This window comes from Thunnus thynnus, chromosome 14 (assembly GCF_963924715.1).
Source record: "Thunnus thynnus chromosome 14, fThuThy2.1, whole genome shotgun sequence".
NCBI lineage: Eukaryota > Metazoa > Chordata > Actinopteri > Scombriformes > Scombridae > Thunnus > Thunnus thynnus.
Genome location: NC_089530.1, coordinates 11,284,567 through 11,299,955, shown reverse-complemented (window position 1 = coordinate 11,299,955; position 15,389 = coordinate 11,284,567). Strand labels below are relative to the sequence as shown.

General features: G+C 40.7%; 1 protein-coding gene across 1 annotated transcript in view; it reads left to right on the top strand.

Annotated features, from left to right (window-relative positions):
- The window catches only part of itga9 (integrin, alpha 9), a 48,681-nt gene extending 34,643 nt beyond the window's left edge, over nucleotides 1-14,038 (top strand). Inside the window, exons 19-28 of the mRNA XM_067609819.1 lie at nucleotides 3,160-3,246; nucleotides 3,469-3,548; nucleotides 3,785-3,868; nucleotides 4,376-4,484; nucleotides 4,599-4,706; nucleotides 6,088-6,213; nucleotides 6,390-6,509; nucleotides 6,603-6,698; nucleotides 9,795-9,914; nucleotides 11,639-14,038. Of these exons, the coding sequence (XP_067465920.1) occupies nucleotides 3,160-3,246; nucleotides 3,469-3,548; nucleotides 3,785-3,868; nucleotides 4,376-4,484; nucleotides 4,599-4,706; nucleotides 6,088-6,213; nucleotides 6,390-6,509; nucleotides 6,603-6,698; nucleotides 9,795-9,914; nucleotides 11,639-11,737 (1,029 nt within the window). The 3' untranslated portion in view covers nucleotides 11,738-14,038. The remainder of the gene's footprint in view (nucleotides 1-3,159; nucleotides 3,247-3,468; nucleotides 3,549-3,784; nucleotides 3,869-4,375; nucleotides 4,485-4,598; nucleotides 4,707-6,087; nucleotides 6,214-6,389; nucleotides 6,510-6,602; nucleotides 6,699-9,794; nucleotides 9,915-11,638) is intronic.
- The last annotated feature ends 1,351 nt before the right edge of the window (nucleotides 14,039-15,389 follow it).

The following is a 15,389-nucleotide window of genomic DNA, read 5'->3' as shown; positions in this document are numbered from 1 at the left end:
TCCTCAGATGTACACTTTTCTCAACGATAGTTTATTTGAAAGACTGATTAAATGTCAGAAGCACAGTATAAACAGTGAAGCATACAAAAAGACAGACCTGCGAATGGAGGGATAAACTTTGCCTGAGATGTGTAGGCAGCACTGCAGAAGAAAAGATGAAGAGGAGGGGAGCCCCAGCAGCAGCAACAGCTGTCCTCTCTCAGAGGGCAGCTTCTCTGGCTGACCTGTCATACGCCTCTTTGACTCGTTCAAGAAAGAGCCACCATGTCAGCAACGTATGAGCTATGTGCTTGAGAACAAATCCGAACATACATACTTCATATTCCCACACTGCTTGAGTTATGTACCGTTCAAATCACATCATTCATGTTAAAAAAAAACCTCATGGGGACATATTTAATCCGGCAAATACAGTGAGTGTCATGACTGACATTCACAGGAATATTGATTAGATCTGCATCTCACAATCTTTGACCTGTGGTGGAAAACGAGTTCAGCATGCTGTCACTGTTAAAGAAATATCTACATGCTGACATCCCACGTTAAACCTGAGAGATTTTCCTTGAGACCACGCTGTACGTGGATGGATTTCACAGTGGCGAGCTCGGAATAAGACATCAGGAGATCCTCTCGCAGCTGAGATAGACTCCACATCAGATCAAGCGCTCTGCCACAGGCCTGCACGGGCTCAGCAGCTTTTCAGATGCTAGAGGGGACAACATCCATCAGGAAGGCTTTTCCCCTCATAATGGACCATATGTTTACCCTCTTGCAGGTTTTGCACCCCTGTGATGGATAAGACCATCTCTGTAAAGCACACAACCTGTGACATGATTTAAAACCCCCCGAAGAAGGTGAAATTGAATTTAAATAGAATATGTGCTGTGGGCCAATATTAGAAAAACAGTCTTTCAGTTTCAGTTTCATAGCTAATCTAATGAACTAGGCTGAAATATAGTATCATGTTACCGGCAGCCACAGAGCCTCATTTTGTTCAGGAACCTGATAAGTCAGGGTGGCCTGCTCCACAAAGGGAACAGGAAGCAAACAGTAGAAGAGATGACAAAGAGGACACTGAGCAGATTTACTCCCGTATGCTCTTTGAGACATTTCTAATTACTACGACAGAAGTCCGAGGTGATGATATGACCCCCTTTTGCAAAGTTGAGGTCAGCTCATAATCCTCCCCTGAGGCTTTTTCTCCAGTGAGTGCAGTGTGAACTTGTACTCCCCTCATATTTAAGAGTGGTGTGTGTTATCTCTCTGTTGTTCTTGCAACACAAGCTGTCAGAAAAGCTGTGGAGGTGAATTGGTTTCAAGAGCGCTGCTTTGACTCCCGTGGGACTTGGAGACTGCTGCACCGGCTTCTGTGTTTTCTTTTTTTATCTCTGAAATGTTTGAGTTGTCAGTTCTATTTTTTTTTTTTCTAAAAGGACAGAGCTGTTGGATAATGGCAGAAAAGCAACAGATGTTGCTTTGGGCCATTGTGATTCCGGAGATAAAACAAATGGATTGTATTTTGGAACAAATCGGAATAAGTGAGCATTGTAGTAAAAAGTCCAGAAATCAGAGAAACGTGTCTAGTTGTAAATTCCTATAATTCTTCAAACCAAAGAGTCTATGAATCACCATGATTTTTATGGCTGTGAAATGTAGCTTTGCTCATGCAATTTCATCTTCATACCTGTGCAGATGGTAGAAACCAGACAATGACACTGGTTTGGAAACAGTGGACCAGTAAAGTAAAGCCAAATGTACAAACAGTGAAGTGAAGGAGACATGCAGAACATGCAGAAAATGGCCCTCCTGCGTATTGTCATCCCCACTTGCATACTAGGCTTCAGATGACACTAAAGTAGAGTAAACAATCCTGATGATATTTAATGGGCCTGCCATTTGTGAAAATCCCAGCGTGTTTGTTCCTGACAGAGAAAGACCAGAGAAAGTAAGCACGAGAACGAGAGCGAAGAAGTGCTGAACAAACAGACTTAGGTCGCTCTTCCCCATGGAAGCCCAACATGCCATATGTCTGAGTGCTCTGCTCTCTCTCAAGCGCTGCCAGGTGGGTGATGGGTAAACAGGCTGACTTCCCCAATCCTGCCCAGCCTCATGGGACAGGCGGTGTTTGCACAGCAGCACGGAGGAATACAGGAAATAGAGGAAATTCCATCACTGCCAGTTGTGCAGGGGTCCCCACTCCCCCTGCAGGGCTCGCTGTAGTCTCTGTGCAGAGGGCAGCGCTGCTTATTTAAGCTGACTTAATGAAGATGGAGGGCACGGCCACACCCTGGGCTGAGGCTGGGAATCTGCTGAATAACGGGAATGGATGATACCGTGGATGTCTACCTTTTAAATATGTCAGCAGCAGAGTCCACCTTCACAGCTCTTCTTCTTTGTCACTTTTGTAAACATGTTATAAACAGGTGTTAAAACTGGCCAGCAGCCCGTGCATGTGCAGACGTTTTGTATCTGCAGTCTGTCTCTTTTTTTTTTTTTTTTTTTAATCGTTGAAGTTGTGCATCTCTGTCCTCTTTCATGCTCCCAGCACACAAGCTCAGCCACCAGCCTCTCAGTGAACTTCACTAAAAGAATTCTTACTCCTCGCAGGGTCGGGGCCTGAGTGTTTACACAGCGCAGCCGGTGAAGCTCCATATTGTTTAGACAAGCTTCCAAACACACAGCCTGGAGGTTGTCCAATTACCCACCCGCTAAGATGTGTGTGTGCCATCACTGCTTTGTACATTCTTCGTTTAACCTAATTTAGAACTTCAAGAAGATACAAGAACCTATTCTTTTACGCGTAAAAACCTGTTTCTAACAATAAACTTTGATTTTACTGTAAGTGTTGGCAGGTGTGTGTGTGAGTTTTAAAAACTATAGAACTTGTCGTACACCAGAAAGTATGTAAGTTTTTGCGGTGCCTATGCCGTCAATACACGATTTCTGATATTTGCATTTATTTTATCATCCAAAGCCGCTGCAAATAGTTTTTGCCTGTTAACTTATCAAAACCAATTGTTCTCTGTTGCAATCTGCTGCCACAGTCTTGTCTACTGTGTCTTCCTCTTTGTGTCTTCTGTCTCCATGGCTGTCACCCACTCTGTCTCCAGTCTGTCTATAGCAGCCCCTCTTACTCTCTGTCTGTCTGTCTTTTTTCAGGAAGAGAAGGGTATTTCCTGTGGACTTGTTGACTTGGACTTCCTCAAATGTAGCGTGGGATTTCCCTTCATGAGAGCACAGACTAAGGTAGCTCAACCCAAAGTACAACTAAATTCACAATGTCATAGACTGCATGCATTGTACATACTGTAGCAGATTTATAAGTGTGAAATCTTGGTAAAACATGAAAAGAACTGATGTGCAGAAGCCTCATAGGAGCTTACAGGAAAGAATTTTTTTTTAAAAAGATATTGCATTTTGACAGAACTCTGCATGACACCCTGCTTTAACCTTTCTTTTTCTCTCCAGTATCATTTTGCAGTGATTTTTGACACCAGTCAGCTCTCTGGGGAAAATGACACATTGCAGTTTTTGGTGCAAGCAAAAAGGTACTTTACCACTGATATTGTAGTGCAAAGCAAACAGCTATTGTTTTATAACAAAGGAATTCCTGTGAATGCATCTAAATTAAAATGCTAATTTACCTGGAAAAATTGCCCCTAACTTGCCCAATAAAGCAAAGAACTTTTTTTAAAAAAAAAGATCCTTCCTTGTAATGGGTGTTTATTTGATTTATTATTGTATCCAGCGTTGATTTGACCAAATTGTTCTTCATTTGTTTTAGTGCTAATCCCGAACACAAACTCTCTGACAACACTTTGGATCTGTCCATCCCGCTTGTTCATGAGACGGACACAACTATTACTGGGTAAGAACAAAACAAACATAAACACACATATTTAACAATGTGCTTTTACTTATATACTAATACTATACTGCTTATGTGAGTTCATATGCCTCAGAGACGTGGATTTAGTTGCCTATCTGTTGGCTCTTGGGAGAAGAGGGAGTATGATAACGCATTCAGAGATAAGGCTTTTCAAGTTGATATGCTCCATACTGACATAGCGCTGCTTCAGAGAGAAGGGAGAAAGATGTAAAACAGCCCGAATCCGCCAGAACTCTGACATCTGATAAGGATGCAGTGTCTGCTGTCTAACGGGAAGGGGAGGCTTCAGAGCAAAGCTGGGCACATCTGACTCATATCTCAACGACTAAAGAAAAACTCTGCTGCATGGCTAATAACACAACTTAAGTCCGAGATATGTATGAAGCTGTTTTCAATATTATTTCTGTTGGCATTAAAGTAAATACATTTCAATGCCTCAACTACATCTGCTGTCATTCTCCTGAATGCTGCTACTGTTGTCTGCAGTGTGGTGACGCCCAGCTCCTTTGTGTACGGAAACTCCATTGATGCTTCACGCTTCGTCCAGTTGGAAGACATGGAGTGCAACTTTCAGCCTCTCAATGTCACTTTCCAGGTACCACAAGCACAGATTATACAGGATGTTCAGTATTTTTACATGTTTTCTTATATGCTCACCTCTCTGTTCTTTCTCTCCCTCTTTCCCTGTCTGTGTGTGATGTCGTTCCAGGCAATAAACAACGGGCCCAGCAGGCTGCCTGGCTCCACTGTGGACATCAGGATACCCAACCGGCTGGCTGGCAATGGAGCTGACATGTTCCACATCATTGAAACACAGGTGGATGCCAACAGCAGTCTATCTACATTATTTATTTAGCCCAAATCACTATTTATTAGTTTATTCACCTGCAGGCAGCCACATTTTACCTCATTTATTCAGCCCACGTCTGTCTGCCTTGCTTCTCTTCATGGCACAGCTGCCTGTATCCACTTCAGAGGACGCTTTTATGCACAGAAAACTATTAAAACTGCTGCTGAAACTCTTTTTGTCATGGCGTGGGCAATTTGCTTAGTGTGAGGCACCGCTGGGCCAGTGAAAATCTTAAGTGAAAGTGTTGACGTTGCTACTGAAGCTAGCCGACCATTTTGTCTCACAACATTTTGCATTTAGATAAAGAAACGCAATACTCCCGCTGGGTTTAAATGTTTTCTTAACCCTTGCATTGCTCCTTTCATATAGGTAGATCATGGGGGAGCTCAAGCTGTTAATTGTATTTACTGTGAATGAGTAGACAGGGTTGACTGTATCCCACCCTCCTAGAGCCCATCTGGAATCACTTTCAGGGGATCAGACAGCTTGCACGAAATGGGAAAGGGACACCTGCAGAGCTGGCTACTGCCCTGTACCATCCCCAGCCTGGAACCACCCATTATAAATGCTGTTAACGCTGTTTTGAGCCTATGGCACATCGGACAGTTGCACACTTATATTTTATAGCCAGATATTCTTACATTTTATACAGACCTCCATTTGTTCAGACGTGATATACAAGTTCCTGGCTGTTGCTCCATATGTTCTAGTTTTTCTGCACAAAATCACTCAATCTTCCTTATTTACTGTATAAATTCTGTTCTCGTGGGGGATTTCACCATGTTTAAGTTATGCGCGCCCTATTAATCTTCACACCAGCAATGGCAGCAGAAACACAGGACATGAGAAAGCGTGGCAGTAAAAGCTCTGTGCAGCCAGACATGCTGGGTGGTAGTAGCAGGAGCAGACAATGAGGAAGGCCAGAGGAGATTTCCACCTCCAGAGCTTCAGGTCGGACTGAAGAGAGGGGAAAGGGGAAGTGTTCCCTGGGGGCTGGGTAGTAAACCAGCCACCTCTAAATCACTCCATATGGGACATCTGTCTGGGAGGGGTACCAGCTTCTTGTTGGGGAGAACTTCCTGCCACCTCTGAAGACTCATAACAATGGTGGGGTCGGGCCAGTTTAGGTGACAAAAGTGCTTGTGTTCACATTTTCCATTGTCAAACCCAACCCTGTTTTTGCAACATAAACAGGACAAAACTCCTGCTGTCCTCCACATACCCCCATTTTAACTCAACACTGTTATATGTATGACTTCATTTATGTTCATTAGCTTTGATTTTACCTAAAATCAGAGTCAACACAACTCAGTATGACAAGTTTTTCTCCACCGCTGTCCTGTTTCAGGTGACCGACGGCAGAGGGAACTGCACACCTCACAGGAACCCGACACCGTGCACTATCCCCCAGGACAGAGAGAGCATCTTTCACTCCATATTTGCCTTCTTCACCAAATCAGGACGTAAAGTCTTGGTAAATACGCAGCTCTCACTTTGCACTTTGACATTTCAGAGGTCACTGAAAGTCACCCCCTGTGAGGATTCTTGTTTTATTTTTTTAGTCAGGGCAACATCTGTTTATCACACATCCTTTTTCTCTCACACACTTTCTTTCCCACTCTATCTATCTCTCCTTGTCTATTTTAACAGGACTGCGACCGGCCAGGAAGAGCATGTATGACGATCTCCTGCAGTCTGGGTCCACAGTTAAAAGAGGAAGCTTTGAGCATAGATATAAAACTTCTTCTCAACACTGAAATTCTGAAGAGGGTGAGAGACATTGATGCCTTGATAACTTCAGTCAGTTACAGGTTATTGTGATGCCATGACTAACAGCAATCTATTCTCTCTGTTGTCCTGCAGGATAGCTCCTCTGTGATCCAGTTTGTGACAAGAGGCAATGTGCAAGTAAATGACAGAGCTGTGGAAGTGCCAAAAGGCCTGCCAGAGGATATTTCTGTGAGTACATCACAAATAGTTAATACACCATGTTCCCACAGTGATTGGAATTATTTAGAGACCTTAAACAGAAGTTAGGAAGTTCTTGTCCCTTCTTAACTGTGGATAGATATTCCAAAAATGAATTAAAACACACAAAATAACTGCATTGAACATCACAAACTGGTTATGTCTAGCAGCATAAGAGTAACAGAGGTTAGTTTTTTTTACTTTGAAATCAAATTAAAGGGTCAGGTCACCCACATTTCAATAAAACAGACTTCTCACTTTCCACCAGTGATATCTATCCATGCAAAAACAATGTGTTTTCTTTGCTCAGTCTTTGAGATATCTGTATCTGAGATTTCTGCTGCTAACCCAAAACAGAGGTGAAAGGAATTTATATGTGTCGCTCACAGCACTGAAAAAATATGTTTCAAAAGACTAGTGTCTGCATTCAGGATACTATTTGTTCAGCAAAATGGTTGCAATAAAAAGTTTTTACAGTGAGGTTAGTGGATTGTTTACAACAAGGAAATCTCAGGAATGCATATCTAAAAACCTCGCCAAATAAAACCAAATTATCTCCACTAAAGGAAAGTGAGAAATTATGTTTTTTGTAACTCGGGTGAAATGACCCTTCAAAGTATGGTTGCTTTGGCTCAGTCTGGATTCAAAATCTTGACACATTTTTTTCTTGCCAGGAGTCACAGGTGAGGTTGTAGAACACAAATCTTTGGCAGGGACAAAGCTTGTTGTGGCATGAAGGACATTCATCTTACTACATGGCTCTACTGGCAAAAATATATAAATGAGCATATATATTTTCATCTTTCGATGCACAGACCTTCATGCTGCAGTTAGACATTCTGATGTGCTCCACTGTGGAGCTTTTACAGGGATATGAGCCCAGGGAACAGCTGGGGCCAGTGGGTATATGGTGGCACTTATACTGGCTGTTTTTGGGGTTCTCAGCTGTGCTCAAGGACAGACCCTCCCCCACACTGTTGGTTGCTGAGTGATTGAATGGCCGAGCAGATCAGACGTGATGATTATACTGAGCGCTCAGCAACCCCACAGCAGGATCTCTCACGTGATTAGGGCGCCGACCAAGCTGAAGCCTTCCTGACCCTGTGCGCCAGACATGCTCGGAAAATTCAGAGCCGCCATGAATGCGTCCATACTGTGCCATTCTTTCAGCACTTAGTAAATGTGCTCATTCCAGCTACTATTACCCCCATAGGTTTTAGTAAACACAGTTACCTTTTCCCTCAGGAACCCGGCTAGCTAGAGTACACACTGCAAAGTATAATTTGTGGTCCCTGGTTGTATTGCTCACAGCAGGCCTAACGGTTGGCAGCTGAACGACAAGTTCAGTTTTTATCACCCGTGACATGTAAACAAACCAACATAAATCCATACAATTCTGCTGAAGGTATGAAAGTAAATCTAGTGACGCAGAGCTGAGTTGAATGAACTTCCCAGAATGATCTGATTGCACAAGTTAAACTGGGAAAGTCACAGTCAGAGAGCAACGACCAGTAGAGCTTTTATGTTTTCTGCACACGCAAGCACCTCGGCATGCATAACAACAGTTAGATTCCTGGGCTCAGAGTAGGGGGAGGTGTTAATGTGGGAAAGTATTCAACAGAGAGATTAATCTTCACTTGTCCACTTGGTTATGTCTTGGCTCGCAGTTGGCGTCTCATGCCACATTTGTGTTCAAAGCCCGTGCAAAACTGTGCAGTGAAACTGTTAAATTCTTCACTTGACTTTGAAATTGTCCCACTCTTGTTTGCAGTAACAAATTACAAAAGATTACATGACATCTGGGAGAATGCACATTATTTTCATTTGTTTAAAGTCATTAGTAAATACATAAACATCTATTTCATGATCCTAATGAATGTTTTGTTCTCCATTTGAGGCCTGGATGCTTACATGAAAGCAGGCCTAGTTGTGGTGCAAAGTAATGCAATATTTCACTGAAGTTAAGCCACTGTTAATTCACTGCCAATCAATTTACGCAACCAAAATAATTGTGTTGGAGATGACTCACGCGCAGAAGTATCAAATAACTTCAATGGAACTTTTTTTCAAAGAGAAACACAAACAGAAAGAAAATCAAATTAAAAGCAAGGCACTGGTACTAGAATACAGTTTAAAATAATTAATTACAATAAATGCAGCATTTGTCACCAGATAGCTCCTCCGTCCTTTGTGGTCAAGTGAACTGAGTTTACTGTCAGTGACAGATTATCCAGTATTCACTCATGTCATGGGAAACAGCCTAAATAGCTTTTATTTATTGTGGAAACAGGCTATTTTTTTAGAGTTGCCAAGCAAGATAACTCTGAGAATCAGCGTCATTGTGGGCTGCAAAAAATCTGCTTCAAGACATTTGGCTCTAAATTGAAAAAGGGAGTGGGTGATATATTGTTCTGAAATGTTCTGGCCTAATAAGACGAATACTTGTAGGCATAGACATATAAAGATTTAGAGAGGTACGTTACTGACCAGTGACAGTCAAGCTTACTTGGTATTAGAGGGTACTTGTTAGAGAGTTAGAGGCAATGATGACTAAAAACTCTGATTTAATTCATTACTGAAAACAAAATAAAGAGCAACAAGTTGTTTACAGTTTGCACTGCCAAGAGCTTTAGACGCCAGGCTTCTTTTTTTTTGCATGTTGAGCAAAGGTCAAACACTACCCTGTCCTGTCCTGGGTGTGTTCAAAACTCAGGGTGAAGAGAATATATATGGATATTGCTTACAATATAATGTATGTATGTATGTATGTATGTATGTATGTATGTATTGAATCTACATTGATTTTGACTGTTTGTGCATTTCTTGTTTGTATTATGAATGTGTTTTGTATAAAAGAGATTCCATTAGTGTCCACTTTCCTTTCGTACAACAGTATTTTCGGTTTACATGTAGCCCCTCTTAACTCAAATCATAAGCTCTGACAAGAGCTTAAGCTTTTTCCTGGTTGTTATTGTTGCACTACATTGCATCATTATGACTTAATGCGTATTCTTGTGTGTCCCTGCGTGTGTGGGTGCTGTATCTGAGTGTGACTCATGAGCTGACTGAAGTGCTGTTGTGTTTCAGCTGGTCTTCGAGGCTCTGCACAGTCAGGAGCCGAGGGGTTACGTAGTCGGCTGGATCATCGCCATCAGTCTGCTGGTGGGAATCCTCATCTTTTTGCTGTTAGCTGTGCTACTCTGGAAGGTAAAACGTCACATGAACACGTTTTGTGAACAGCACAGTCTCTTAAAAGTTGCCCAGCACACAGTGTCCGTTACAAAGATTACAAAACTGCTTGCGACAATATTTTTTTTGCCAGAAATGTTTTTATGCTGACGCTGTAATAGTAAACAAGAGGCAGATGTCATTGACGTGAGAGCCGAACTCTGGTTAGACATCAGAGACAGCTGGAGGTAGGGGAAGGGGAGTTAGGCTGCTTCTGGCCTTTAATAACCATGAAGAGGACAAATCACAGACTGGACAATAATTCACACCATACCCACTCACATGAAAGAAGAATCTAAAAGGGAAATGGCAATTACACTGACATCCAGAGGCCCTGTTAGCACAAAACTCCTTTTCTTTTTCACTGCTTCATTTTCCACCGGGAATGCCACAACTGAACCTTGGAATGTTGGTCCTGGGATACACCCCCCGACCCCCTTACCCCCCAACCCCCAACCCCCTAACCCCCCATTCCCCAGGTCCTTGGATCTTGCCAAAATAAACCCCTCTTACAAGAGCAGCACATGTCCTGTATTGCTCTTTTCAGGAAATGCCTGAGGAGAGCACAGGTCTGTATCAATAAACTTTCGTAGTCATATGCAGATAAATGAATGGAGTTGTAGTGAGAGAGGCAGCATCTCAGTGTGGCTGCTTTGTTACAGTGGTGTGCTTTTCTGTTTAGATACACACCAAGAATCTACTGTGGTCTCCATCTTTCATATTTTTTTACACTTGCTAAATGCTTGTTGTAGCTCAATGAAATGTAAATGTGAACACAATATTACATTCCTAAAGAAACAGCACATCTCTACAGGGGAAATGCTTGATTTGCTTCCTTCCATGCTGGTGGTTTTGCATAGTTTAGTCCATTGAATTGGAATTATGTATACTTATCTACTTACTTACTTAAGATTATTTTTAAAGCACACCATATGTTTTTTTAATTGATTTCCATTTGTTCAACTACAGAATAAATCTCAGTATGTATGTACAGTATATAATCCATCACAGTGAACTTCAGGTTATTAATGTGTGATGAGGGAGCTGAAAATGTGTCCTTGGTGGTGTGTTCAGTGACAATCCAACATCTAAAATTGTAGGAATCCGCAATGTAATGTTATTTAGCTGCTGAACTCTGTTGTCATAAAATCAAACCCCCTTGCAAAAGCAAGTGAATGTTGACGTTGTGAAAAGTATAGGGTTGCAATTAATGCCAATTTGCCAGTTGATTTATAAATTAATTATAAAAAAAATAGTGATTAAATGCCTATCATTGTCCAATTGATAGTTTTGTCTCATAATACTCACAATTTAGAAGCAGGAACCAATGAATATTTAGATTTTTTTGCTTGAAAATAAATAATTAATTGATTAAGTGATTATAGTATAATACAGTATGATACAATTCTTTTTCTTGCATGAAAATGTTGCTGTTCTGCAGCATATATGTGTGATAAGCTAATAATGGCTGATAATACCAGCAGAACAATTTATCCTACGTAAGTTTCATTTGAAAAGGGAAAAAAATCTATCTAAAGAGTTATGGTTTGCTCTGGAAAATGGTCAGCAGTAAGGTAAAGCGTGATCTGTAGTGAATGAGCTGAAACATGTAAAACCTCAGGTTTTTGACTCCTGCACTCAGATGTGACCACAGATACACGTTACTTACCACTCAAATTCTTGTTTCTCTCGTTCTTTGACAGATGGGTTTCTTCCGTCGGCGCTACAGAGAGATCATCGAGGCTGAAAAGAACAGGAAGGACAGTGATGAAAGCTGGGACTGGATGGAAAAGAACCACTGAGACTGGCAGTGGGGGTCCCAGAGGAGCCAATGAGATTAGGGATTGGGTCAGGAAGGATCCAATAGCAAGGGGTCTCGCTGCCCAGCCGCCCCAGTGGCACCAGGCCCTTCAGTCTTCCATATGTGGAAGAGAAGAATATTCTCCATATTTTTTGGAGACTTGATATTTTTTTGTGGGTGGGGGTCCAGGAAACAGGCTTCTGAGGTGACAGTGTGGCTTGCCAGAGGACACTTGCTGTGGAATTCAGCTAATCTCAAAGGAGGTATCTCCCAGCCAGTGGAGCGGAGCTGTTGATGGAGACTCACATCCGTACGGGGATGTGGAGACGGCATGAATACTGGTGGACAACAAAACCCTCAGGGCTGTGTTACATAGCAAATTTATTTTTATACATACACTTTAAGCCATATTGTATAAAACTGGGCTTCGAGAAGAGTTGGGGTTTTGAAGGCCATTATAAACATACTACAGTATGTTTTCCTAAAAGCACTGATGTTTGATAAGAATGAATGCCTTGGCTCCATAGCTTTACTCTCATGCCAAAGATATGTCCTGTATAGTATATGATTGGAGTCGTTTGTATATTCAGTTCTTCCTGGGAGTGAAAGATTGTATCTTTTCTGTTCTATTTCCGGCTTACAAATATCTGGACTACACATCTGACTGTCTCTCTCTCTCGTAGATAATCACCCAGAGCTAATACTGCGTTTAACACCCACACACATAATGATTAAAACGCTGTGTTCTCATGTCATCCGCTAGTGTTGTCAGAGATGTCCCAGAGGTGCTGAGTTCAAGCGCTCTCTGAGGTCATTAAGACCTACTTCAGGATGTGGTAATCTACAGCACTGTGGAGTTCTCTATTAACACTTTATTTGCCATGTCTCCTTTATTATCCACGCCTGAAATGCAGACGATGGGTAGTAAATTATACCATAAAAGCCATCATTCACATTTCAAGCTTTGTCACTTTTCACGAGCATTCCGTTTGTTATGGTCTGGCTTTTAACCGAGTTGTTAATAGGTGATGAAAGTGGATGTGATATCAGTGATTTTGCCAGATTTAATGTTAATCTTTCATTCTCTGCGATACTTTAAAAGTGCAATGTGCAGTAGAACAAATTATCTGAAGCTACTTTTGCAAGGAACTATTGCTCAGGTGACTTTAGATGGACTCCAAAAACCTTCCAGGTTCAAGTAAAGATATCATGGTGGATTCTGGTATAAATTCTCAATGAAATACAGTAGGAAATGATTTACTTTATGTCATGAAACAAGATCAGATTATGATTTATCTGCAAACCATTCCAGACTTCACCTTAGCAGGCCGTATTTAATTTTACTATTATGTTATTAGGCATTGGGTTTTCGTATGAAATATGAGATGCATTACTCTCCACGGCCAGATGAAAGTCTGCGATGGGAGTCCACCTATAGTCATTTACAGGGGCCCATGGCATGAGTAATGCCCTAAAAATAGGTGGGAATGTGCTGCACTCTATCACTACCCATAAATGAGCTCTTTTGGGCTCATGGGAAAAGCTGATTTTAAGTCAACAAGTAGGAATGTTAGTGCCCTGAAATTCTGCCACCATTAAAGTACATGGCTTCTCAGTGCTTAAGATTTTACCCCACACGAGTCTTTTACATGCTGGGCTTGATTGTGAGTGAGATTTTACAGAGTACAGTGAATGAAAATGTCCCCCATACATGCATTAAATTAAGCTCTAAAAAAAGTTTTGCTGCCAGATATACAACATGTTCGGATGAAACCCTGCAGCTGCATGAGTTTTGGGACTTTTTCACTGCACTTGAGTCAGATTTAAATGTGCAATGCCAAAGAATAAAAAAATATATATATTAATATGTTTCACACTTCCTCTAAGACTTCAGTGCTAAGACACTTTATGGCTCACTATGATCGCTTGGCTCTCTATTGTGCTGTGTGAATCTTTTATTGATCCGATACACTTTATTTTACCAATTAATTCCACTGGCATGACGGCATATACTGTACACATTCACGTCTTCACTCTGCATCTGTTAAATTGATGCTATACCTGAATGCAGAGAAACCGACACTTGACTTTTTTTTTTTTTTTGGTAAATTTTAACTGTGATGGTTATATTTTGTTTTGTATGTTTGTTGTTACCGTTAATCACGCCGTTTTTTGGGGTTTTGTTCTGGATATACTACTGTCACTGAATATCATTACCATTATAGTGTGCTGTATGTTTGATGTTTAAAATTGTGTTTGAACTGTATATTTATCTGTTGATAAATTTTGGAGTGAAATTTCATGGTGCTGTATGCTGTTTTTGTCAACATGATTCCAGTGTGGTTGTTGGTTGGTTCACTTTTTATGGTGTGTGGTGCTCTCTGCTGGCTGCTTTGCTTTAAATGTACAGGCACAAACTCAAGACCAGAAAAAAAACATACTACATGCTCAGAGATCCTGGAAAACAGTAATATTTGCTTAAAAGTTAAAGTCCCCTTCCACTCAAAAATGGGTTTGCTTATTGTTACTTACGGAATGATGTATGTGCAGAGTTTGGCGAAAGCTTCTCTGTTCTTATGTTAAATCTGAGTTTAAGACTTGTACATACAAGCAGGATTTTAGTTTGGAAGCCAGTCACAGTCCAATATGCAACTTACACAAGTAATGTGGAAACTTGAAGCCTTCAGTGCACATACTGTACACTGAGAATGGACCTTTTTTTGTGAAGTAAGAGACTTTTTGTATCTAGTGCAGTAGTTGAACATATAAAATGAAACATATTTGCATATCCATAAAGTCTGTATTTAGTAGTAGAGAAGAAGTAGATGTCATTTTAAGAATTTATAAGTTGACTGAAACTTTTTGTGGAAAAACCATATCAGACACAAATAATTATTCAAAGCAAATATATGGTTATATGTCTTAAAATATGTCTATTGGGATCTTTGAGTTATTTTGTGCAAAGAATTTTTTTATAAGGTTCTAATTTTAATTGCTTGTATACAGTATATACATATCATAGCTGAAATGATTAATTGATAGATCAATTAGTGGATTGATAGAAAATGTGTATGAAACAATTGTTTCATACACAGTCATTTACAATACAAAGTCATACAAAGTCATTTACAATAAGGATAATCAAGAAAAAATGCCAAAAAATGCTTTTCAAATGTGAAGATTGTTATAGTATTGGGGAAAAAAAAATCAGATGTTTTATAGACTTTTGTAGACTTAATGATTGATTCATTCATTTTAAAAAATAATTAATAGTATAAACAATGTTAAAAAAAAATCTTAAATTGCATCCCACAGTACACTCTGCTTGCAGGTCTACATACAAAACAATAAGTGAGGGAAAAAAGGCAACTAATCATTCTATAAACCTGGTGAGGTTATGTGTAGTTGGTCAGGTGACACCGGTTGCTATGAAACACTTGACATCAAGCACAAACTCCTCTGTTGAGTATAATGAATTATTAATTCAGCTACCATAGTGAATACAGCAGGAACACTGCAATACATGGAGCTGCTCACTTTCTTTTGAACAGAGAAAATTACTAACAATGTCATTATTGGATCACGGGTTGATAAGGACTGCAGCAGTGGAGCGGGTGGTCGCACCAATCGCATGTCATTTATGCCACTTGGTG